General features: G+C 40.4%; 2 protein-coding genes across 2 annotated transcripts; one reads left to right on the forward strand and one right to left on the reverse strand.

The window, feature by feature from the left end:
- The first annotated feature begins 1,433 nt into the window (after positions 1–1,433).
- LOC119725649 (V-type proton ATPase subunit C 1-A-like) lies at positions 1,434–8,350 on the forward strand. The gene is made up of 12 exons (XM_038197132.1): positions 1,434–1,531; positions 2,057–2,262; positions 2,369–2,454; positions 2,682–2,776; positions 3,038–3,129; positions 5,632–5,730; positions 6,002–6,070; positions 6,184–6,276; positions 6,792–6,885; positions 7,305–7,402; positions 7,974–8,100; positions 8,210–8,350. The coding sequence occupies exons 2-12, from the start codon at positions 2,057–2,059 to the stop codon at positions 8,303–8,305; spliced, it is 1,155 nt and encodes a 384-aa protein (XP_038053060.1). The 5' UTR covers positions 1,434–1,531; the 3' UTR covers positions 8,306–8,350.
- Positions 8,351–10,380: 2,030 nt separating this feature from the next.
- Positions 10,381–25,122, reverse strand: LOC119725650 (26S proteasome non-ATPase regulatory subunit 2-like). Its single transcript, XM_038197133.1, has 20 exons — positions 24,970–25,122; positions 24,402–24,458; positions 23,437–23,601; positions 22,153–22,274; positions 21,455–21,682; positions 21,002–21,160; positions 19,830–19,974; positions 19,096–19,156; positions 18,434–18,583; positions 17,794–17,900; positions 16,972–17,099; positions 16,425–16,512; positions 15,698–15,860; positions 15,250–15,351; positions 14,593–14,834; positions 13,976–14,144; positions 13,634–13,855; positions 13,107–13,225; positions 12,129–12,243; positions 10,381–11,335 (listed from the first exon to the last, which is right to left on the reverse strand). The coding sequence occupies exons 1-20, from the start codon at positions 25,078–25,080 to the stop codon at positions 11,268–11,270; spliced, it is 2,721 nt and encodes a 906-aa protein (XP_038053061.1). The 5' UTR covers positions 25,081–25,122; the 3' UTR covers positions 10,381–11,267.
- Positions 25,123–25,148: the final 26 nt, after the last annotated feature.

A 25,148-nucleotide genomic window follows, 5' to 3' on the forward strand; every position in this document is an offset into this window, starting at 1 on the left:
GACGATAAATTGACACTTAACAGAGGAATATCGATTTTAAATTCCCTAAATGAGATTGTTATGCGTGCCTTAATTACCATCTAACATAACAGGATTTTCTATTAAATAAGAATTGATTCCATAACCCCAAGCTCATTAATTTTGGGGCTATTTAGAGTAAAGGGGCCAGGGCGTGGTGACGTTTCTTTTTTATCCTCGTCCTATCACTTACAAACCAGAGATAATATTCCCGCGAAATCCCACTTTTTAATTTTAGTATTTTTCCCCTTTATCTATTACTTAGAATCAACGTTTGCGTCATAATCATTGCGGTTGGAAACGCCCACTGTTTTCCTCCTGCAAGGGAATGAAGTTTTTCTGTACTCAGTCAACCGCAAACACGATTCAGGAAACGGTATTAGAAATCTATTTAAAATTCATCGGCCCTATGAAGAAAAAAAAAGAGTAAAATTGCATTAAATTGACTCATATTGTGTAATTTAAGTGGACTTTAGAATACACTTTGTGGTTATGACATTTGAAGACTAATTACCGTGTTCCTATAACCTCGGAAACGAGGCTGGAAATAAAGTAAGCACTGGGGACGATCGACGAGGTTGGGGTTCCTCGTATTCTTTTGCCCCCCCCCCCCCCTTTTTGAATGGGGGGGGGGGGGGCTTTAACTTGGTAGAAGCATGGAGGGGGCGGGGCTGCGCCAGCCGGGCGGGCCACGCCGCGCCAGATCGGCGACGGAGCTAGTGAGAGAAATTGGAAACCACCAATTAAAAAGTGAACAAATATGTATTTTGTTTTTATTTGTGCCGACATCATGAAGCTTACTTGTACCGACACTGCAATAGTACGTACCCGTGAGGTACGGCATGCTTTAATTTAAAAATGATGGCATCATTGGTCACAAACAATGAAATTAACACATATCGTGCCCAAGAATATTGTAAGAGAACTTTTTTCATTTTTTTCCTGTAGTTGCGAATTCAGCATTCCTTCCTCCATGGCTTCTTAGAAATGGCTTTGTATAGCCTTCTTCACAAACAACCTATTATGTAACATCAGCAAGAACATAAAAAACAACTAAGATTTTCAAAGGTCATGGTCATGACCTAGTTTATAAGCGCCACTGAGGCTATTTTTGGATGGCATACTTCATTTTTCAAATAGGGATGTCCATTTGTTTAATCAACTCGTAAGTGAAAAAATAGATTAATATGTGGGAGTATATGTGTTACCCGAAAACTTTGAAGTAGGACCTTCTTCAAAATAATTATTTGTTTGTATTGAAACGAATTATTTTCCATGCGACTTTATTCTATTCGTCCCTATCGGCACATTGGGAACACCGATGATTATATCGGAAATAGTCGTCACGTGAACGGACTGTTTCGAGTCGAGTCAGCATTTGGTACCCATCCTCCTAAATAGGACCCAGTGCAATCTAACACTTCGGTACCAGTCTAAGAAATTATTGTTATTACTCAGCGCACGAAGACTGCAGTTTTTCGATAACCTGTCCACTAAAACTAGTGAAATCAAGGTAAAAATTCCACGATTTTTTCGTTTTAAAATAAAATTATGCCAACATTATTATTTTCCTGGTTGTCATGAATAAAAGGCTAAACATTTATATTAGTGGCACGTACGGTGCATCATTTAGCAGTGTTCCGAAAATGATTATGCAGCCAGTTACAGTACCACACGTTATCAGTGGGAGGGGTCGGGACTTGGAAAAAGGGGGGGGAGGCGTTGTGTTGCAAATGCTGTCGATTTTGATATTTGGCTGTAGTGTCATAAATTTTCTTTTCTTTGCCAATTCGTTGTTGTGTAGTATTATTTAGTAATGCGCCTATCAATTGTTAAGTCACATTTTAAAACATTTTGACATGATCTGGTAATGATACCATTAATAATTTGATTAAAATGAGTGAATGGTTTTGCCATCAGATCACAAATCAAAATTAAGTGTTGCTCTCTTTAAAAAAAAATCAAATTTCCAAACAGCATATCGAATTTTCTAAAGTAATACTAACAACTTAACAAGTGATATTTTGTTCTCCTGCAGATGAGTCTGACCGACTTCTGGCTGATTTCAGCTCCGGGGGACAAAACCTGTCAACAGACATTTGACAAACTCAACAATGTCACCTCCAAACCGACTAACATGTCTATGAATTACAAGTTCAACATTCCCGACCTCAAAGTCGGAACGCTTGATGTCCTGGTTGGGCTGTCGGACGAACTGGGAAAATTGGATGCATACGTTGAAGGGTTAGTCCTTGTTCATTGCCAACCTCCAGTGCAGTATTGTCATTCTAGAGGACGCAGGTTTAACTCCTGATTATTGAGTTTTCTTCTTTTTCTTTTTTTACCGTAGTGTTGCTCGTAAACTAGCATACTACCTCGGTGATGTCTTGGAAGACGTGAAAGACAGACTGGCTGAGAATCTCACAGCAAGTGGAGGTATCCAAAAATCATATGGCTTTATCCAAACGTAGAAATAAAAATTTCTAACTCAACTTACACGACCCACTTATACGTTTTGAAACTAATTTCCATAAACTGAGAAGAAATTTCTGTAACTCATACAAAAACTTGTCACAGAATAAGGAGCTTCGGTGTCTGTTTTCACAGTGTTATGAATCTACTGTAATCTTTGACCCCTGCTGATCTCTCATCCTTATTTGCAGTCGATTTGACGTCGTACGTCACCCGGTTCCAGTGGGACTTGGCCAAGTACCCAATCAAACAGCCGCTGAAGAACATCGCTGAAATTATCTCCAAGGTAATACTGTTCATCAGTTTTTAAAAATATGATTCAGAAAAGCTATTTACTGGAAAGTGAAGTCTTTTCATACATCGGGTGTAGACCATGGGCCACATTTAGCTCATTCATTGGCGTTATGGGGTAATCCTATAAGAGAGCACTGCCCGGTTCTTTTCACAAGTGACAGTCAGTCAAAATCACAGAATATACTGTATTCCATATACATGTATCTATGATTTTAGTGACGGATGATTTTTAATTGTAATCTTGTTTGAGCAGCAAGTCACCCAGATGGATTCGGACTTGAAAACGAAATCTTCAGCTTACAACAACCTTAAAGGCAACCTGCAATCCCTGGAGAGGAAAGCTACGTAAGTAAACAACTTTTCAGATTTAGGAAGAAGTTGTATCATAATAATAATACCGGAGTCTTATAGCACACGTATCTACCAACAATAAGGTACACAAGGTGCTGGAAATTATGTCTATTATTAAAGACAGGTAAATGAATTTTATGCCAAATATGAGACACATTATGTAGCACCTTAACAGGGTTTACAAGGTTCTGCGGCGCATATTGCAGCCACTGCCAGAAACACCGGGGCAAACCCAAGCCTGTTCGGTATGACGATATTTCACGATATTTCGATTAAATTTTCATATCGGAAATCGTATCGATCTCATAAAAAAAAATCGGCACATCGTGAAATTCGATATGCCGAAAAATACCGCGATATTCTTTTGAGGTACCGCTTTTGTAACCAAAGTCAATCCCTCTCAGTTTCAAACCGTCGCTAAAGCGCTCCCATGAAAAACCGCAAACCACAAATTCACTGTTACCGCATTGTATGTACCGCGAGGTCTTACCTATTCAGGGGCGGAACCAACTGACTAACGTCACGTGTATTGGATTTTGCGTCTTCCACACTGCACGTGGTGCAGTACAAACACCACAATTTCACCCCACATACCAAGTGCCAAAATCGTAATCACGTGCGTGGAGTTAACCGAAGGGAAACAAAGTCTCTGACATTTCGCAAAGAAAATACGGTGCCTGTTTTGTTTTGACGGAAATGTGAAGTTGTACAGACAAAACACCACAAATACATGTGCTTGAATTGTAGATTAGGACGTTGAGAAGTGAATGTTTCGTTTCGGCACGCGGCTAGAGGAGACCACGCCGAGCCCGCAAATTTTCTTTTTCCAGCACCAAACGACATCCGCATACGCACGTAAAGCGCCCTCTACGATACTTTTATGATACGTGGGCATTATATATTTATTAGGCCTAGTTTTCCAATTTTGAAGCGAGCAATGTGACAGCTCAGTCGATAATTTATTGTGTTTTATACCGCGAGGTTGCGGGTTTGAATCACGGTATTGCAGATGATTTTTTTTTTTTTTTATTATTTTCTAACCTGAGGCTTTGGAGGATTTTATTAAAAAGGGAAATAAAGCCCGAATTTCTTATATTTCTTTTTTTGATTTTCTTCTCATGTTTTTAGAAAAGTATAGTCCAAAACGCCATAGCGTATTGCGGATGTCGTACGCGTTTGGGAGAGAAAAAAAAAATTGCCGCTGGGCTGGGACGACTCCGCGCAGGCGAACTAGATCAAATTTTCCTGCACGTATTTTCCTGACTCGTTCCTTCTCTTCCGTGGTTGTGCCTGGGCACTTACACTTGCTTAGTGCCAAAACTGTCCCAGACTTATGAAATCTGTTCATATTTTCAGCAACAAAAAACGTCGAAAACCAACTGTTCAGTCGTGCCTTTTATTTCGTTCACAGAACAGAAAATGCGTCACAAGAAATTGGACTGATCCATTAATTTTTGTAAAGGGGTGCTTCACCCTCATTTTGGAGTTAACATCGTTTTTCGAAACAAATCTTTAGAAAAAACAATATTTTGTTAGTTTGTAACGATGAAGAACTTTTTCTGAACCAGGAAATATTTCGGACTCCATTAAAAAATATTATTTGTAATTCTGAAAAGATGGAAATACTGGTAAATTGTTTTCAATGAAGCACACCCTTGCCGCAATGGTGTGGGCTGTACTATGAGTGCACGTGGGGATCATGTCAATGCGGCGTGCAATTGCGTGCTAGTGCTTCGTTCTTTCCTCGATATGGATTTCTATTTGCACATTTTTATCCAACATTTCAATGTTATTTTGTTTTCGATGTTTGAATGTGGAATTTATTTTCTACCTAAATTGGCAAAGTAAATGAGACTCTAGTCAAATAAACTTGACGATTTTGTTCAGGACATATTGGGTCTTTTTCACGGCAGTGGATCGTGACTTCGGTCAGGTTTTTTTTTTTTTTTGGTTTTTTTTGGTTTTTCCATTGTTCCATGAATGGAAAAATGACGTCATCACGATAATATCGCGATATCCGATATTTTTTTCACGATTTGCCGATTTAAAAATAAATGGATATCGAACAGGCTTAGGCAAACCCCTTCTCCTAACGATAAGTATTACTTGGATCTTTAACGTGCATTTCACAACACACGGGACCTACGGCTTAGAAGACGATTGATGGTTTGGTTTGAGCCATTCCTTTATTAGATGTCGTTGAATTTCTAGTGTGAATTTCATAAAGTTTCTGGAGGCTGCAAATTTGCTTAGAAGAGGTTACTAAAAATAGGTTACTAAAAATAGGTTACAGGCCAAAAATAGGTAACAAGCCAAGAAGTTATTTTTAGGCTTTTTGCTGACTTTTGGCTGATCTAAGCTTAGCGAATTTGGTAATAATTATTTCTTTCGCTTAGAAGGTCTTTAAAATGAGGCTAGTTGAACAAACATTAATTAGCTTTTGTTTGTTTGGTCAAATGTTGTCATTTTTAAAAAAAATATTTTCCTTTTTTTCAGGGGAAGTTTACTTACTCGTAACCTTGGCGACCTGGTCAAGAAAGAGGACTTCATCACCGAGTCCGAGTATCTTGTCACCCTTATTGTTGTCGTTCCGAAGTAAGCCAAACTCCGGAAGTTTGTTCAGTAGGACATTTCCACCATGATTGTCATCAGATCTACTAAAGCATCCAAAATGTTGCAAAAGAATTGTAGAAAATGAACTACGTGTAGGTCTATCACAATTAAACTGTAATCTGCAAAATGTTATTTTCCTTCACTAACTGAAGAAATTCATATTTTTTTTTAGATAAATGTCTGGCAACTTGATTATCTATTTCTGTTTCAAAATTCTCAAGGGCGAAATGACATTGAATCCTTGTCTTTCCAGAGCATCTTTTCAAGAATGGGAGGCGAAGTATGAGAAACTAGCAGACATGGTGGTCCCGAAGTCATCACGGTAAGGCCAGGAGTCACAAAAAGTAGTGGAAATATTATTACAGTATTCTAAACTGGTGTCAGTTTTTCTTTTCGGATGATCAAATACAATTTTTGTTTCGTCCCCTTCGATAGGAAAATCACTGAGGATGCTGAACACGGCTTGTTCACGGTAACCCTGTTCCAGAAGGTTGTGGATGAGTATAAACTACACGCTAGAGAAAATAGGTAAGGGGATAACTCTAAATCCTATGTGCTCCGTGCAGAAAGGTTACAAAGGAAGAGTTGGGGGGTACCACTGGGATAGAAATTCGAACGTTTTACCCACAACGCCTGATGCTCACGCGAAGACGCTATCTGCTCCGTTCTCAAGTACCCCCTCACCGGCAAAGAAAGTACGGTTGGGGGTGACCGAACGACGCCACCTTGCCTGACTGCAATATTTTGCCGCGAAAGCGCAGCCACTGTGTGTACATAGTACAAATCCCCTGGTGTACGTGCGTCACACACAACGGTGCATGTGCGTTAACCAGCGAAATGCATGTGCGCCCATGGGACGTCGTTGCTTGGTAAAGGGTGCCCTCTTTTGTTAGCGTGTGGGGCCCATGGCGTTGTGCTCATTCAGGATAAACTTAGCGCGTCTTAGTAGACATACTTGAGGGAGTTTAGGATTGAGGCAGATATTGAGGTTTCCTTGTTCCACAGAACTCAATAAATGTTGTCACTGTTTTGTGGTTATGCAGGTTCACAGTCCGGGATTTCAAATACAATGAGCAGGCGCTGGCAGCTGGCAAAGACGAACTCAACAAGTTGGCTGCAGACAAGAAGAGGCAATATGTAAGTTTGAAAATAATAAACAGAAAGGGCGTTTCACAAAAGCGAGCAAAAGTATACAATTTGTTAAAAATCCTTTCATGTTTCCTTTAATATTTTTGGGGAAGAGTGTGACCATGCGGCTATGGTTCGTGACTCATGATTAGAGGGTCAGGGATCCGAATCCAGCTGCTGGTCATGTGTTGCGTCCTTGGGCAAGCCACTTCACCCCCACTTGCCTCTGTCCACCCAGGAGTGTAAATGGGTACCGGCATTAGCTGGGGAGTAACCTGCGACGGACTGGCATCCCATCCAGGGAGGAATAGAAATATTCCCAGTCATTTCAAGCCAAGGAAACCGATGATAAATGCTGCTCTGATCGGCCACATTGGCTCATGACAGACTTTACTTTGACTAGTTGTCTTTGTCCTTGTCCGATCCAGGGACCGCTGGTGAGATGGCTGAAGATCAACTTCAGTGAGGCGTTCATGGCGTGGATCCACGTCAAAGCGCTCAGAGTCTTTGTGGAGTCAGTCCTAAGGTAAGCATCCACTAATATCAATAACATCAACTAATTTCAACTAATGTCAACTCGTCTCAACTTGTCTGCTTAATTTCAGTAATAACTTAGTTGAGAGAAGACAATGAATTGAATCCAACTCATTGGCTTGGGATGGATTAGAACCTGGCACACAGAGGTGGAAGGCGAGAAAAGTATCCCTGCACCAAACTTACTCCCTTTGTCTCTTCAGAGATGAATTTCTCAACATTTAGTTGACCGAACAAATGGAACTCAAAACTTTTACATCCAAAAGAGATTCTCCATGCTGTCAAAAAATGGCCCTTACCTCTCTTCAACCTGCCCTGTGTGGCCTTTAAAAATTAGGGTCAAAAACGTGGCTGGCTTCCAAAACGGCCTTCAGAAATTGATCTCTAATAGTGGACCCAACAAATCATCTTGAGAATCTCATCTTTCTAAAAAAGAGGACTCCAAATGTATTTCAAAAAGCCTCACAGTCCAAGAATGGCCCTGGTCTCCAAATTCCCCCTTTTGGCCTTTGAAAATGGCCTTCAAAATTGGCCATAAAAAATTTGGTTTTTATTTTCTCCAGGTACGGCCTGCCTGTCAACTTCCAGCCCATGCTTCTGCAGCCGTACAAGAAATCGCAACGGAAACTGAGGGAGAACCTAGCCATTCTGTACAATCACCTAGACAGCAACGCAGGCACCGCCACAGACGTAAGTCACTAATAATCGTTTTTAAAAGTTGCTTTGAGTCATGCTTGACCTCGAAAGATACTGAATATCTTACTTAAATTTCTCCTGTTTTTGTTTTCATAATTTCTAGTCTGGTTACGACATACCTGGTCTGATGATGAACCAACAGGAGTACTACGCTTACGTCTATTACCCCATCAATATTAACTTCTGGGAACGGATATGAAATGTGACGAAATCAGACATCACATCTCAGTATTTAAAATGTTAACAATTTTGAGGGTTTTTTTTTGGGGGGGGGGGAATTTGGCACTTTTTTATCAAACTATTTTTGGGCTTCTACGTTTGGGGTCATTTTTATAGATTATTTTTTGGTGGCCATTGTTGGAAATTTCAGCTATTTCCTAACCAATTTATGTGGCTGTTGCTCATGGTCATTTTGGTGGCCACTTTATGTGGCCTCCAAATTTGGCTTTGCCATTTACATTTCAATCTAATCTTGGAAAATGGGAACGTCCAGAAACTGCTTTTCCATGACACTTTACTTCAAAATTATTATCAGTTATTTTACCAGAGGGAAACAAAATACCAGAGACCTCAGTAAAATGTGCAAATATATTAACATAAAACAGTGTTTACAATGTGTAGCCCTAATTTGTACAGAACCTCTTGTTCCTACTTTTCACCCTTTTTTCGGCCTGGCTTCCTTTTTCTTTGATGCTCCTGCATAAATTGTCTTGTAAATCTCTTGATATTCATTGTTTGGTGTTCCATAACGTGAATATACAAGACTTGTTCAATCGTTAACTATTAGGAATAGGAAGACTTTCATTTTTGCCCCTTTTTCCTCAATATTGTTTGTTGCATTTAGAGGTTTTGTTAGCTGCGCATACGAATTAATTTCTGTCATTTTTCATTCTTGCAAAAGTTTTAACAAAAACTGGGAATGCACACTGTTACTGGTAACATAGTAATATGTCGGCAGTGAATGTTATCATGAAATAGTTGAACTTCTCTTCCGTTTTCCAATTCTTAGGGGTGTTTTTTTTGGGGGGGGGGTGTCCTGCACTAAATTTCCTCAGTCACTTTTTCATGAGAACAACTTTTAGGTGCGTGGACTTATTTATTCTATGTATTTTTGATAAATTTATTGCAATATTTTGGCTTCACGTTTCATTCTGTATTCTTCAGAAGAATCTGTGAAGAGAATATTAATTGTTGCATGAATTTTGCAAGAGCTTGATTCCATATTTGTAACGACTGGTTTTTTTTTATGAAACTCCCTGATCCCAAAAAATATAGCTGTAACAAACGTTTATACTTACGATGTATTAAATTCTATTAAAAACGAGGTTGGCAAATAATTTGGAAGATAAATAGGCGATGTTAAGATGTGATATCTGATGAAAGTGAAAACACAATATCGTTCCTTACTCGTAGAAAGTGAAACAGTCAACATTTTTTATAATCATGTTAAATATCTTGGCAAATAATATAACTGTTTTAATGGAGATGTTTATGTGGTCGTTTAATATTAACATGAATAAGTACTGTTACATTTGTGAAAGAAGTGAAATAAATTGTACATTATGTATAGCGGAACAATTGTCTTTGAGTATATTTTTTGTTACCACAAACTTGAATAGTTTATTGTTTTGAATAGAAATGAGCACAATATGAGTGTACAATGAAACAATGGGAAAATAAGTGGGAGGGTGACACACACAGACGGAAATTGCTGAAGCACTTTTTAAAGGGAATATACATCATTTGCTTCTGCTGTAATTTTCAGAAATGGATGGAATTGGGGGGTTGGAAATATAAAGCAAATATAGTAACACTGACTTTTTGGAGGTTTTGGGTTCGAAAATGCTATAAAAACCAAGAAAAACGATCATTTTCCTGTAGTCTGGTTCCCTGACTCCATATAAGAAGAAACAGAGCAGTTTACATACATTGGGGAATTGTAAGGTCAGGGAACCAGTCTAGCTGGCTCGTACCCGTTCATAGGTTTGTAATCGATTGCAAACAAGTGCAATGGTCAATTGGGGCCAGTATTTGAAAAAAGCCAGTTGTTTCCAACGCTGATCGGCCGATCAGCGTTGGAAATTGATACAAAAATACCACTTTTCTTGAAAATGACAGTATACCAGGTGCCATAATTTTACAGGATGCTTTAGACTGTCATTTACCAACATCCTATTAAGGTATTTCGCAAAAACTTGGTAGTTTTATTTTTCGATGTTTGCAAATGTTGTATATTCCCTTTAATACCAAAAAAAGTTCAGATGGGACACATTTTTTGGTAATTATGATTTTTAATCATTTATTACAGACATTGAATATTTGAGTTTACAGCAGATACCAAAACAAATTTGAAATAAAACTTTTACAAAACTATTGGGCGAGCAATATTCTTTGACTTATTACAGCTGATCATTCTTACAAAAAACGTATTCTTGAACTGGGATGATTCACTAAGAAGAAATGTTGAAGAGTTTTCAGACTTGTATTAAAACATAAGCACCGAGAACTCATTTTGTAACCTGTGAGAATTGTGCTGTTTTTTATCTGAGGAAACATTTACCAAAAGTACAATGTTCTCCAAATAGTTTATCAATATCGGCCATATTTGTGAGCAAGGCAAATGAAAAAATTGTAAGACTACAAATGCAATTGACCTATCGCGGTAGAATCGCGTTAGAATCCTGTCAACGCATCTGGCGAAATATTGTCCAATTACACAAATGGACGCGCAACATCTGAGACAAAGTTAACTTAGCGTACACAAAATCCATAGGGTTGTCTAAGGGGCGTGGCCAACTCGCAAACGGCGATAGGTCAATTCACAAGGGTTTCAAAGTCTCCTCTCTCGTAAATGCCAACTGGACAATAGAAGAAAGCTAGACACAAGACAGATTAGGATAAAGATGGGGCCATAATTTCTGGACACAACATGGCTGTTACTTTACGCAGGCAGGCTTCATGTTGTCTCCAAAATTGATCGGCCTACTTGTCATGATATATCTCTCTCCGCAGAACTCTTCCACATGCCACAATCTGATTTGAATGGCAGAAAAGTGACGTCAAGTTTGCTTGGGATCCAAAAAACACTTGTCCATCACTGTTGGCTTAAAGTAGCCCACACAGACTAGGGCTGAAAGATATACAATGTAGTTTTCTATGGACTACTGCTCAAAGTCGGGATTTTTCTTCAAGATGACGAAACCTTCCACGATTGGCGTCAGCGATAAATCTGTGAAACGAAGTCAAGGATCGTTGCAAGAACTGTCTTTGATAATTTAATTATGGTTTGTGAAGTAACGATGGCTGGCCTATGGACTCTGATCACAACTACCCCCTCGCTTGGTAACAAAGAGAGAGTTTTAATAGGAAGAACATGAATATACTGCTGCAACACGACTGGGGCTCAAGCAAAGATGATGTCAGTTTGTGCAAATTTCAGAATGAAATGAATCATGCCGCACGTAATTTGTGCCATACGTCTTCGAACGAGTGCGCACACATGATTTTTTCCTCCCACAAAGCTCAACGAAGTGCAATCTCATGATCACATGCCTTCTGCAAACCTGAAAGAAATCCTCAAAAAACATTGCAACAGATTTTGAAGTATCTGGGAGGTTTCAGGATAATTCGGGCGATTCACAATGCAGTGCGCCACCAAGAGTTTGCCATGGAGAGTCCATTTTTCAAGTTAATGATCGACAAAACACGGCCCATTTGAATGTGTATCAGCAGACAACTTGAGCTAATTTGTTATAGATTGGGGCATAGCGTTCTGCCGCCTTCCAAACAAACACCATATTGATGAAAAGAAAAGAAAAGGGCAAACAGATCCTCGAATCAAACCCTTAGGAAACTACTGACCGGAAAAACTAACAATTTCAAATGTTCCGCGCTGTGAATTTGTCGACCATCTCCCACAATGCACTGGGAAAAATGGACTCTCTGTGGCAGACTCTTGGTGGCACATTGCATTGTGAATCGCCCGAATTGATTCAATTTTTGATGAATAAGCAAAAGGATACATTCGTCAGTAGCTAGTTCTGCTCTCTCTCCGTACGCAAGAAGTACCGGCGTGGTGTGCGTCTGGAACCCTGTGATTGTCTTCGGTTTGCCGGCTTGCCCGACGACATCAACAGCCTATCACAAAAAGAAAATAACCTTGAGAACCATTCTTCATGAAATAAGCAAATTCCACAAAATTTTAACCCATTAGCAACCGTAATTCATCGTAAAACATTGTGTTTATTCCCAAAAGAATCCAAAAAAATATATAGTGCTGGGGCACTTGGGGCGCTACAGGAAGTAATAGGCAGGGTGGTTTGGGGCGGTACAGTCACTAATGGTTAAAGGGAATGTACAACATTTGCTTTTGCTGCAAGTTTCAGAAATAAATGGATTTGGAGGATTAGTATGTTATAGCAAATATTGTTAAAATGACTTGTTTCATGATTTGGGCTTGTACATGCTGGAAAAACCAAGAAAACCAATCATGTTCTTGTAGTCTGGTTCCCTGACCCCACTTAAGATGAAACAGAGCAATGTATAACCTTTGCGGAATTGTAAGGTCAGAGAATCAGTCTAGCAGGCTTGTACCCCTTCACAGGTGTGTAATCAATTGCAAAGAAAACGCGGCATAACTAATTATGAAAAATTAGAAGCACTTTTTGAAAAAAAGCCAGTTTTCTCCAACGCTGGTCGGCCGACCAGCGTTGGAAAAATCCCATTTTTCTTGAAAATGACAGCACACCAAGGAGCCACGATTTTACAGGATGCTTCAGACTGTCATTCCCCAACAATCCAGTAAGGTATTTCGTGATAATTCGATCATTTCGTTTTGTGATGTTTGCAAATGTTGTATCTTCCCTTTAAACATGACCATGGACGTCAAATTTGCATGAAGTTTAATCTGGCTTCTAAGTAGCAACAAGTAATTGACTGCTGGTAGTAAGTCCAATTTTTGTTGACTGATTTTTAAAATGACGACCGAATTGTGTCCGTACCTGACCCACTCTGACCTGGACGGGCAGAGGTCGCAACTCCTCATCAAAGGTCACCAGCATTCTGGGTCGCATGGCCGACACCAGTCCGTACAGGAGATAGTGAGAGCTCTTCAGAATTGCTGTCAAGACAAGAAAACACCTTGACTTGTGATGACTTGTGATGGCTTGTGATGACTTGTGATGACTTGTGATTGACTTGTTATTGATTTGTTGATTTGTGATTGACTTGTGATTGACTTGTGATGGCTTGTGATGGCTTGTGATGACTTGTGATTGACTTGTGATGGACTTGTGATGACTTGCGATGGCTTGTGATGGCTTGTGATGACTTGTGATTGACTTGTTATTGATTTGTTGACTTGTGATTGACTTGTGATTGACTTGTGATTGACTTGTGATTGACTTGTGATGACTTGCGATGACTTATGATGACTTGTGATGACTTGCGATGACCTGCAATTGACTTGTGATTACAGTGACTGACTCGTTACAACTCCGTAAATCTGCCTCAAGTCCAAGCTACTTACTCTTCTTGACGTCCAGAAAACCAACGATCGTAGCGAGCAGTCCGGCTGTGGCCACTTGGCTCAAGAGCTGTCGGTCACTGTGGTAGGGGCTGAGAGTCAGGGTGCCTTTGCCTAGATGGGTCAGGCCCTGGGCTATCCGCACCATGAACAGATTGGAGGGGTCCTTGTAGTGGTACTGGGCTAGCTGGCGTAGCATGGCGGCCAGGCGAGCGTTATTGGTACCTGAAAAATGAGGGAAGAATAGGTTGTTTTTGTGGTGCATATTCAAATGAAAATAAGCCACACTGCTTTTAAATTCAGGATCATGACTGTTGGAATTTTGATAGGTGGATTTTCTTTTACCAGCACCGACGATGCCCATGGCGAAGATTGCATTATGGGCCACCTCAGCGTCCGTGTCGTGAGAAAACTTGCTGAGCGTGTCCAGAATCTGAAGCTGGGGGTTGGACACCGAAATGAGGGCCAGGCCTAACGGCACGGCCCGACGGATGACTGGCTCACCATATCGCAACTGAAAAACAGAGATATGAATATACATGATTAGATTGACAGCAAATGTGAATATTCATGATCAAAATTCCTTAATGTGTCAAGAATCTGAAGTTGTGGGTTGGTTGCACACCGAAATGAGGGCCAGACCTAACGGCACGGCCCGACGGGTAACAGGCTTCCCGTATCGCAACTGAAATGAGAGATATGAATATGCATGAAAAAATTGAGTGAAGATATGAATATTCATAATCAAAGTTGCTCTCTTGCATATTGCAACTGAAACAAAGGACATTAATATGCATGATTAGATTGAGAGAAGATATGAATATTCATGATCAAATCTACTTGCTTTCCTCATTGAATTCGACAAATGTAAACCGGTCAGATCAATACTAACCCTGGGAAAGAGGTTGCAACACATCACTAATGTAACAGTACAATATTCTCAACCTTGATCTCAAACTTACCAGATGGCCGTATGATCTCAGAGCCATCTCGGACCCAATCTCCTCCCCCATGGCAATCAAGGCGATGCCGAGAGCAGCCACGCCTTGATGCGCGGCTAGGTCCGCTACCGAGTCTTCGGACCCTTTGTCCTTGTCCTTCTTGTCCGAGGTCTTGTCGTCTTTCTTCTCCGCCTCGGCTTTGGCCTCGATGTGCTCGCTGCAGATGTGCAGGAGGTTCTGGACCTTGAGGACGTTGCCCGTTCCTTCAAGAAAGAGGAGAGAGAACAGTTTTGCTGTTGAGGTACTTGTGATTTATTTCAAGTAAGCCACAACTCAAAGCCAATATGGCAAAGCCAATTCAACTAAATTGTAACAATGTCAATGTTTATGTTATTCACCAGCTACTTGCGACTGGAATTGTGAATTGACATGTGATCCAACTTGTGATCTACTTGTGATGAATATCGCACATTTTCTGACCGTACCAAGGCTGCGTGGGCTGAGTCATTTCATTGAGAACTAAACATGAGTGTTTGAACACAAGTTGACAAAAAAATACAAATATTTGAAAAAGGACTCGACTCAGTATCCTTTTTGTTTCCAAATACTCACATACCAAACTGTCTAGGTTATTTAAAAAGAATTCTACGTCACCAAATAATATTTCACTATACTAACCAGCATATGCGCAGATATCCACAAGGATCTTGGCGAAGAGTTTGAAGGGTTCAGGGAGGACGTCCAACGTCGCTAGTGTGGCCTCTACTGCCTCTTGTTTGCCTGTTGAAGTTCCAAGAAGGTCAAATTTAATGAAGAGACAAAACAAACAACAAAAAGACCAAAAATATATATAGTTCTCAATCAAATTTTTCTGTGGTACCACCACTTGTTACCAATAGTTGCATGTATTGCAATGCACCGCAGGGAGCCAGGATCTCCAAGTTTCTCGATGGCAATAGTAAAAGAAAAGTTCAATTGAAAGATATTCGCACTAACGTCAGCATAGCATGAATCACAAATCAACCACTGTTTAGAACTGGTCCTTGGTCAGGCTTGCTCATTGTTATCAGTCCGCATACCGCCCTCTATCGTTCATACTGGAATCCTATAAGGATGAGTTACTGACCTAGGTAGGTCAGGCCCAGTCCCAGAGCCAGGTAGCGGGCGAAGGTGTCCTTGAGTTCTAGGGACGTCTTTTCCATCATGGTCTGGATGATCGTTGAGCTGACCTCGCCGTTACAGGAACCGACGGCCAGCATGCCTGCCGCCAGGGCTGTGATGCCTACGACCTGCGATAAAGATTGGAGAAATCGTAGTGTTAGGCTGCGCACAAGTACCCCCTCAATGGGGAAAATGAGAAAGTGAGTGAAGGACATTTTGTGAGCATTCTGGCAAATGAGACGAAAATGTGCACAGGCTGTTGTGGAGAAATTTAGGCAAAAAACTGAATGAGGGTGATTTTTTTCCGATGTTTACACTCCCTGATATTTTTACCTTTTGATACAAAAACTACACATATTTTTAAGAAATAGTATAAAAATTGTGCAATAAAAGCATTTCTTAAGGAAAAACAATTCGCATCTTTCATTTTCACGACTACAAAACACAAAACTTTAAAGGATTTTTCTCAGTATTTCATTTTTTTGACATGTTGGTAAATGCGAACTTTAAACAGACATAACTTGTCAATGGAATGTCCTATTGAAGTGCAACAAACAACATCGTTAGATGTATTTTATTCTCTTTTCTAATATTCGACCTCTGCTCCGTTCTGTCTCATTTTGACAGAACGCCTCACACTTAAGCATGTTCGAAATTTACAATTGTTAAAAGAACAGTTGATGATAACCTACCTCCATGCTGGATTTGCTGTCACTCATGGCGGGCAGAATCAGACTAAGTACGTCTTCACGATTCGATCCAGCGTAGGCCAGCCCCAACCTTGAAAGACAATTTTTTAAAGGGCTACAGTGAGAAAAATACCCTTGAACACAAACGATCTGTACACTGAGGGATGCGTGGTGCACTGATAGTACAGCAGGTGGTGGGATTGTTCATTTGATGATAAAAACATGGAATCTGGCACACAGTCAGAGGATGTCATAAGAAAGATATTTGGCTATAGGGCAATCGCAGATTTGTCCATTGAAAATATAGGTAGAATAACAAGCAATGGCGGAAATTAAAAAAATTTTGATAACTGCTTGATATTCTACCAATATTTTTTCCAAAGGACAAATCTGCGATGGCCGTACAGTCAATATCTTTCTTAAGACATACTCTGACTGTGTGCCTGTGCATGCAAACTTCTGTTTTTCAAGGAAAAATCTCAGTTGTGCATGAAACTTTTTTTGTCTTAATTGACCCCTGGGGGGGGGGGAATTATTTTAACATTCTTACCCAAATATAGCCCCGATGCGCATGGTGTTGTTTGCATGCAAGACGTAGTCTGACAGTAGGGCTAGAGCTGGGTCGCACTCGTTCCGCACTCCGGAGTTGACGATTCCGCAAGCTAAGAGGGCGCCAGACTGAAGTAGAAGCAAGAAAAACTTGTTAAACACAAATGAAACATTTTGACCTTCTCTCAAACACTAAATCAGAAGGGGATAAGGCAGAGTTGTAAACGTGTCATAAAAAGTCAATCACAAGTCATCACAAGTCATCACTAGTCAAGCACAAGTCATCACTAGTCAAGCACAAGTCATCACTAGTCAAGCACAAGTCATCACTAGTCAAGCACAAAACATCACAGGTCAATCACAAGTCAATCACAAGTCATCACAAGTCATCACAAGTCATCACAAGTCATCACAAGTCATCACAAGTCATAAAAAGTCATGAAAAGTCATCACAAGTCATCACAAGTCCATCACAAGTCAATCACAAGTCATCACAAGTCCATCACAAGTCCATCACAAGTCATCACAAGTCATCACAAGTCATCACAAGTCATCACAAGTTAATCACAAGTCACAACAAGTCATCAAAGTCAATCACAGGTCAATCACAAGTCATCACAAGTCATCATAAGTCAATCACAAGTCCATCACAAGTCATCACAAGTCATCACAAGTCAATCACAAGTCAATCACAAGTCATCCTAAGTTTATCACAGGTTATTCAGTCTCATCCCATTACTTGCATGTGGCCTGACTTGCAATTGTCTCGACTACAACTCCAGGAAAAGGTTTAGGTGTTCCATATTCTGCAGTGTCTCCGTACCTTGATATAATCTTCTCCCGAGTACAGATACTTGTCGATCTGAGTCAATCCTCCGTCCACGTCCCAGAGCAGAACCAAACCTAGCGACGCCGCAGTGCTCATCATGCCTTCAAGATCAGACAAACACCGGTAATTTATTCATCAACAGAAATATTTAAAAGTTACCAGCACTGCTTTATGAACTCAATGCACTTTAACTGCCCGTCCTGCTTCTGGGGGGAGAAATTGCTTAAACGTACACGCCCACACAAAAAGCTGTTTAAAGATGAACACAAACAACCGTAAAGTTACGGGAAAAAACGAAGTGGTTGGATTTGCATGAGCAAGTTATGAACACACACGGAACAGCCGCTTTAAAGTCTAGCAGTTACTGCAGCATTAGGGGAAAAAACACAAGAATACATCAAAGGGAAACTAAGGCAAAAACCAAGGCAATGAGGGCTACAACCTTTGTTAAACTTCAGACAAGAATTCTCACTTTTTAAAACAAGACCTCCAAAAAAAAGCAAGTTGGTGTCAACCTACTAAATATTAGGACATAAATCAACAACTGGTGCAAATTTCAAACTGTAACAACTTTTCACACTTGCAACAACAAAACATTTCAAACACTGCTAAGAATTAAATTTTTTTCACTGACCGTGTTCTTTGTTCTTGTAGATCCAGACGTTTCCGTCCTCCGTGATCAGTTTGTCTTTCCCGAAGCCGGCGTTGACGAAGCCGTTAACGAACGACGCGGCCAGGTTCTGCCTTGCCGAGTCAACCTGCGATCCTGAGGCTCCAAACGGTCCTGAAAAAATAATGCAAACAGGGGGATATTTTATCGTTAACCCAGAGGTAAAAGAACTATGGACGAGTGAGGAAGCAGTGGATAAATACCAAAAGTCAAGGCTAGCTGTTGAAAACATCAAAGGTAAAACTCACAAAAGATTGTTTTCAAAATTTCAATTTCATTTTTTCTGGGCCTCAGGGCAAGATAGCTCAGTCGTTTCAGAAAATTACACTGTTTCTGCTTAACCCTAACTCCCTAGCATGATTCACTAGGAATCATACCCATCCTGGCAAATTCCAACACCACATGGGAAACTGCACACACATATTTCTGACTTTGATTCAGGAGGTGTGCCAACCCAATGTAAAAGACTGTCAGTTTAGGGGTACTGTACCCATCCTGACAGATTCCAACAAAGCATGTCGTTTGGGTTTGATGCGTTGAGTTCTGTTAGGGTTAATCTGAAGCAAATTTCTTCATTTGGTTGAAAACTCTTATCAACAAAATCCTTCTTTGGACTAAATACTCACGTGTGTTTTCCAAGTGACTTTTGTAGATGTCTTCAGGAACCTTGGGCTCCATGATATCAAGCTGTTAGATCAGAAAAAAATCCAGATTAGTTTTTTTTTGTGTAAAGCCAAGCTAAGTTAACCCAAACGCCTCCAAGTAGAAATTGCAAATAGCCTCAATCCTCCAGCAATCACTGTCAATATGTTGAAGCAGAGCCAGTGACATCTTTGAGCAGTGTGGAGGATTTCAAGTATAATCTAGGCCTAAATTTATGCATGGCTGAGCATAAACAACACAAAGTCCGGCCCAAGACCTTGACACAGTGCATCCTCCAAAATCAGACACATTCTTTTGCCATACAGCCTCAATCCTGTGAAATCCTCCATTTTGCAAAGAGCATTTTGGAAGGTTGGGGTTAATGAAGAAAACTTCGGACTCCAAGTTTTTTTGGTTTTTTTGGTTTCAAGTTACTTGTGGCTCCTGACCAGCAACCCATGGACAAAGACACAGAAAAAACACTGACTACTTTGGAGAATAATTTGGGAAGAACAAAGCTGATATTATTGTTGGCTGCGTACGATCCATGAGGATCATGCCACCGCGCTTTGGTTCGCTTGTTTCCAGCGTGTCCGTCCCTGCTCACGCCACTTCTTCTCTGCCGCACCTGCCCCCTTGTGGACCGCTTTCTGCCACGCTAGGAGAGGGGGTGATTGGCTAGGGGAGGGGGCGACTGGAAATAAGGTTCTCAACATACCTCCCTGGCAAGAGCAAGGAAGTTGATGTTCAGTTGGCTGTTGGACATGATCTCCGTCAGGTCATCGTAATCTTCGATTTCCTCGTTCAACTCTAGGAAAATCTGCTGAGCGCCGAGCATGTACGCTAGCTGCTTCTGCACTAGGCTATAAACAAAAAAAAATTAAGATAGAAATTAGAAATGATAAACAGATACAAGCGCAACGATACAGTGCAGTTCTTGCAGTTTGATATGGCCAATGTGATTACGGTAGAACTGGGATTAAAATCGGTATTTTTTAAAACTCATTTTGAATCCCACTATTCGGTTTGGATTTTGGAAACCGGATATTCGAAATCAACCTGAAAAAATTAAGGCCTTCCATTTTTTTTGACACAAGCTACCGAAAGTATCTGGGACATCCCCCAATTTGCTCCATGGTCTCTGATTGTAACTGCAGTCACTCGCTAGCAGTCTTCTTGGTTCATGAATCGACTGATCAAAGAGTTCCCATCTAGTTTTTCACCATTAAAACTCTTAATTTTTTTGGAAAGGCCAACTGGACAATGAATCTTGAAAACTGTACCCAATCTTTGTGGAAGGCATTGCATACGGCACCGCACTCCTCACTTTTTTGGTGGAATGACTGGGAGCTGAACGGGGAAATCCAGTGAAAGGAGTTAACCGTTACTCAGATTGAACAAAAATAGGATAAGTGGATTTTGAAATCTCCAATTTCTCCCACCATGAGTTTATGGTATAACACCCTCCAAATTATCTGTGCCGTTAGATGGGAAGAAATTTTTATTTAACTTTTTTTATCTTATGAATAGTATGCGGACCCGCTGCTATTTACATCAGATTCGACCCAGCCAACCGATCCAGTTTTCTCAGTGGTCGAGTGGTAAGACGTCTGCACTAGAAAGCGGGAGTTTATGGGTTCGAGTCCCACCCAAGTTATTTTTTCCAACTTTCACTAGGGAGATAACACACTGAGTATACAGTGTTTATACGTCGGTGAAGGGCAAAACCTAGTTTGATTTTTTTTATCTTTCTGTCGTTTTTTTATACGTACTTTGCTTACTTCAGGAAACCTTTCTGAACCCTATGCAGTGTGCTATTGGGTGATAGGATTAACAATGTCACAAACTCGATATTGAATACAAAAAATATACAAAATGGAGATATTCTACCTGTCTTTGCAAGTGGTAAAGATGTCCTCAACCAACTCCATGTCGTTCAACTGGATGGCCAGTCTCATGGCCTCCGCATAACGCTTGAACTTGCGGAAGATTCCCAGCGCGGTCCGCAGCAAAATGGAGTCCTCTGGCTCCGGGACATAATTGACGCAACTGTGGATTGAGACAAGTCTAGTATTTAGTACGAATATTCAATCATTCGTATGAATATGCATGCTACTGGAATCAAATCGGATTGGCCAAGAATTTATCCATATTCATGGATCTTATCTTAAAGAGAGGCAATTGCAGTAAAGTGTCTTGCCAAAGAACACGAACACCATGATGCCCAACATGATGATTTCCATGAATACAACTTACAGTAATCCTCCCCTTTCCCCACTCTCTCTCTCCCAGCCTCCCCCCCCCCAAGTCTGTGAACCCCCCCCCCCCCCCCACCCCACTGACCTTGTCAAGTACAGACAGACCCTGGGGAAGGCATTCTCATCCACAAATTCTTCCAGCAGGTCTAGTTTCTCGATCTCCATGAGCAGATCGCAGGCCTCAGCCTCGGCGTTGTGCTTCATGTGGTACGGGACGATCTGTCTTGCCAGGACCAGGAGTCCGTCCCGCTGGTCCTTGGCACTTTCATCTTCTGTCTCTCCCCAGATCTGGCCGATCTCATTGGCTAGGTGTCTGTTGAAATGGGTTTTTTTGGGGGAAAAAAGGTAGTGTCAGAGGATAAAATGTGTGGTGGCCAAAACTGTGAAAGAGTGGTAGGGTCATTTCTTTCTACCAGTTAAAGAACAAAATGCCATAAAATGTCTCAGAGTGTCACAAAGTGTCATAAATTGTCAAAAGGGTCAACACCTGTCACAGTTTCATAAAGTGTCACAGAGTGTCACATACTGCCGTAGAGTGTCATTAAGTGTCAAAAAGTGTCACAAAAAAGTGTCACAACCTGTCACAGTTTTGCAAAGTGTCACAGAGTGTCCCATACTGTCGTAGAGTGTCACAACATGTCATAAATATTCACAAAGTGTCACAACCTGTCACAGTTTCAAAGAGGGTCACAAAGCGTCATAGCGTGTCACAAAATGTCACAGATATTCACGCAGTATCACAGAGTGTCACAAAATGTCACAAAACGGCTTAAAGTCTCTCACCTGACATATTCATGGCCCCATGTGCCGATGTCTTCTTTGGAGCCCAGCATGCGGAAGTTTAGACAATCCTTGTTGTCACTCATTGTCATGCCTAGGACAGAGATGATGTCTGCACAGAATCTCTGACAGGTTGAGAAAAAAAATACCGCAAGAAAATATAATTAAACAGTGTAAAAAAGGCAAGAATTTATACAAATACTGAAAACAAAACAACCCAAAATTAAAAAAAAACAAGCAAACAAACAAACAAACAGACAAAACAAAAACTGTGATGCTTTCATTCACCAAATCAGATTCATTGTATTTTTCTCTCCTAACGTCGTTTCCTTTAATGACAAATGATAGATACAGGAATAAATTGTTAGTTGTGTCCAACAAACACATAGAAAACTCGAGAAAGTATTTGAACGTTTTTAGAATCAATTCGAGAAAAATCAAGAGAGACTGTAGGCCATCGAATTGTGAGCAAGATGAATGCACGCACGCTTTTAACACCTTGTTCCTGGACAATTCCAGTGTTATGAAAGGAAGTGTAATGTCAGTGACACAGCTACTTAAAGGGAAAATACAACATTTGCAAACATCAAAAAATAAAACTACCAAATCAATTTGAGATACCTTGCTGGACTGTTAGTGAATGACAGTGTAAAGCATCCTGTAAAATCATGGCACCTGGTATACTGTCATTTTCAAGAAAAGTGGTATTTTTGTATCAATTTCCAACGCTGATCGGCCAATCAGCGTTGGAAAAAACTGGCTTTTTTTTCAAATACTGGCCCCAGTTGACCATCGCACTTGTTTGCAATCGATTACACACCTATGAACGGGTACAAGCCAGCTAGACTGGTTCCCTGACCTTACAATTCCCCAATATATGTAACCTGCTCTGTTTCTTCTTAAATGGAGTCAGGGAACCAGACTACAGGAAAATGATTGTTTTTCTTGGTTTTTATAGCATTTTCGAACCCAAAACCTCAAAAAAGTCAGTGTAACTATATTTGCTATATATTTCAAACCCCCCAATTCCATCCATTTCTGAAAATTACAGCAAAAGCAAATGATGTATATTCCCTTTAACGATGATATATAATAAAAGATTCAGAGAAATGATCCAAAATTCCTAGTCTGTAATCTCCATTACTAGATAATGATGGATGTGCAAGATTTGAAAAATACCTTTTCAGGTTCACTGAGCTCTTAAAAGCTCTGTCACGGACGTTACATAAATCCCTAGAGTTGTCATTCTGGCTCTCTGTTTTAAAACATAAATTTGTACATTCTCACCTTATTCTCCCCGTCACCCATCTTCTCAAACACTTCCTTGATGGTACCGTAATGCGGCCGCAGGAACTTGAGGGGCTTGGGCACCGACGTCATGGAGCTAGTGGAGGCTCGGATCATCTGCCTCAGCTGCTCCAAGGCTGGTCGGTACAACGAGGTATCCTTCTCCTACAAGACGTCCAGTAAAAATATAGAAGATTATTACGCGTAGTCTTTGGTTAGTCTGTAATTTTATTAGCCCTAACCGCCCTGAATCCTTCAAAATCCTCTTTGCCAAAGGGGAGGAATTTGGAGGATTGAGGCTACATGGCATTACTGATTTCATAGGATGCACTTTATCAAGGTCTTGGGCCGGACCTTGTGTTGTTTTTGCTCAGCCATGCATAGATATAGGCCTGGATAATGCTTGAAATCCTCCGTACTGCCCCAGGATGTCACTGGCCAAGCCTCAACATACTGACAGTCACTGCCGCAGGATTTTACAGGATTCAGGCAGTGGTCACCCCTCCACGGACAATATCCAAGAAATAATGGAGGAATTTGCAGGATTGAGGCTATATGCTATTTTTTTCATGAGGCCAATTGCAGGATTTTGCAGGACTGAGGCTACATCCTAGCAAAAAGGCCCAAGGAGTTAGGGTTTAAGGTAATCTGAGCAACAAAGTAGGTCATAGCCTTCAATTATTATTGTGTTTAAAGATAATTTATGATTTGTTCAATGTTAAAATATTAATTTCTCTGTTTCAATGTGTAAAAGCAAGAGGTGGCCTGACAAGAATCTTGGGGTATATCTTCGTTAAAAAAAAGTGAGAAAAACAACAGCAAGCTGATATGTAAACCAAAAAACTCCCTAAAACAAATATGTAACTCCACTCCCAAACTGTGAAAACAAAAGACAGCATGTAAAACCAGTAAATAGACAGAGGAAGCTTCATCAACCATTTTATATCCGACCATTTCAAACTCACCGTTAGTCTTTCCACCAGCATGGTCAGTTCCTCCTGTAACTGCTTGTCTTCCTCTGACTGATTATAAAAGAAAAAAGGCAAATTTGAGTACAAAAAGTAAGAAAAGTGTAGGGCTGTTCATTATTTTTAAGAATATGAAACTAAGTTGTCATAAACGTTGACTTTCATTATGCATTTTACAGGTTAAAGTATGCCCCAATCAAAAAGTTGGTAAAAAAAATACACAATTTCAATTCGGTGACAACAAATTTACATAAAAAAAGCTTGAAATAAGCCAAGGAAAAATAGAAAATCAATAACATTTTCACACATTAACTGCCCGCTTTATCAAATCAGTAAATATTATATCAAAAACAATAGCAAAAACAATAGCACTATTGCATTATTCATTTTCGCTTTAATAGCGCAACGGGTAAAGGTAAATACTGCATAAATAAAATGACAGTGCAGAATTTGCTGCACGCGACACACACGACGGACAAAAAGCGAACTTTGAAACTGCTTCGTGGTCCGTCAAACCTCCTTAAACTTCACCAAAATCGACCTTAATCATTAACACGTTTCATACCAAATCTGCTTCCTTGTCCTCTTCAACTTTCTTGCCATTTTTGCTCTCTTCTTTTTCACTTTTCTTCTCTGTTTCAGGAGTTTTTTTCTCTGGCTCTGCCACGGGTGCCATGATGATTATTAAAATGAGGAAAACTTGACGCTTGGAGGCGCTATTGAAAATTCACGGTAGCAAGATTT

Source organism: Patiria miniata, unplaced genomic scaffold, assembly GCF_015706575.1.
Source record: "Patiria miniata isolate m_02_andy unplaced genomic scaffold, ASM1570657v1 HiC_scaffold_19, whole genome shotgun sequence".
Classification (NCBI taxonomy): domain Eukaryota; kingdom Metazoa; phylum Echinodermata; class Asteroidea; order Valvatida; family Asterinidae; genus Patiria; species Patiria miniata.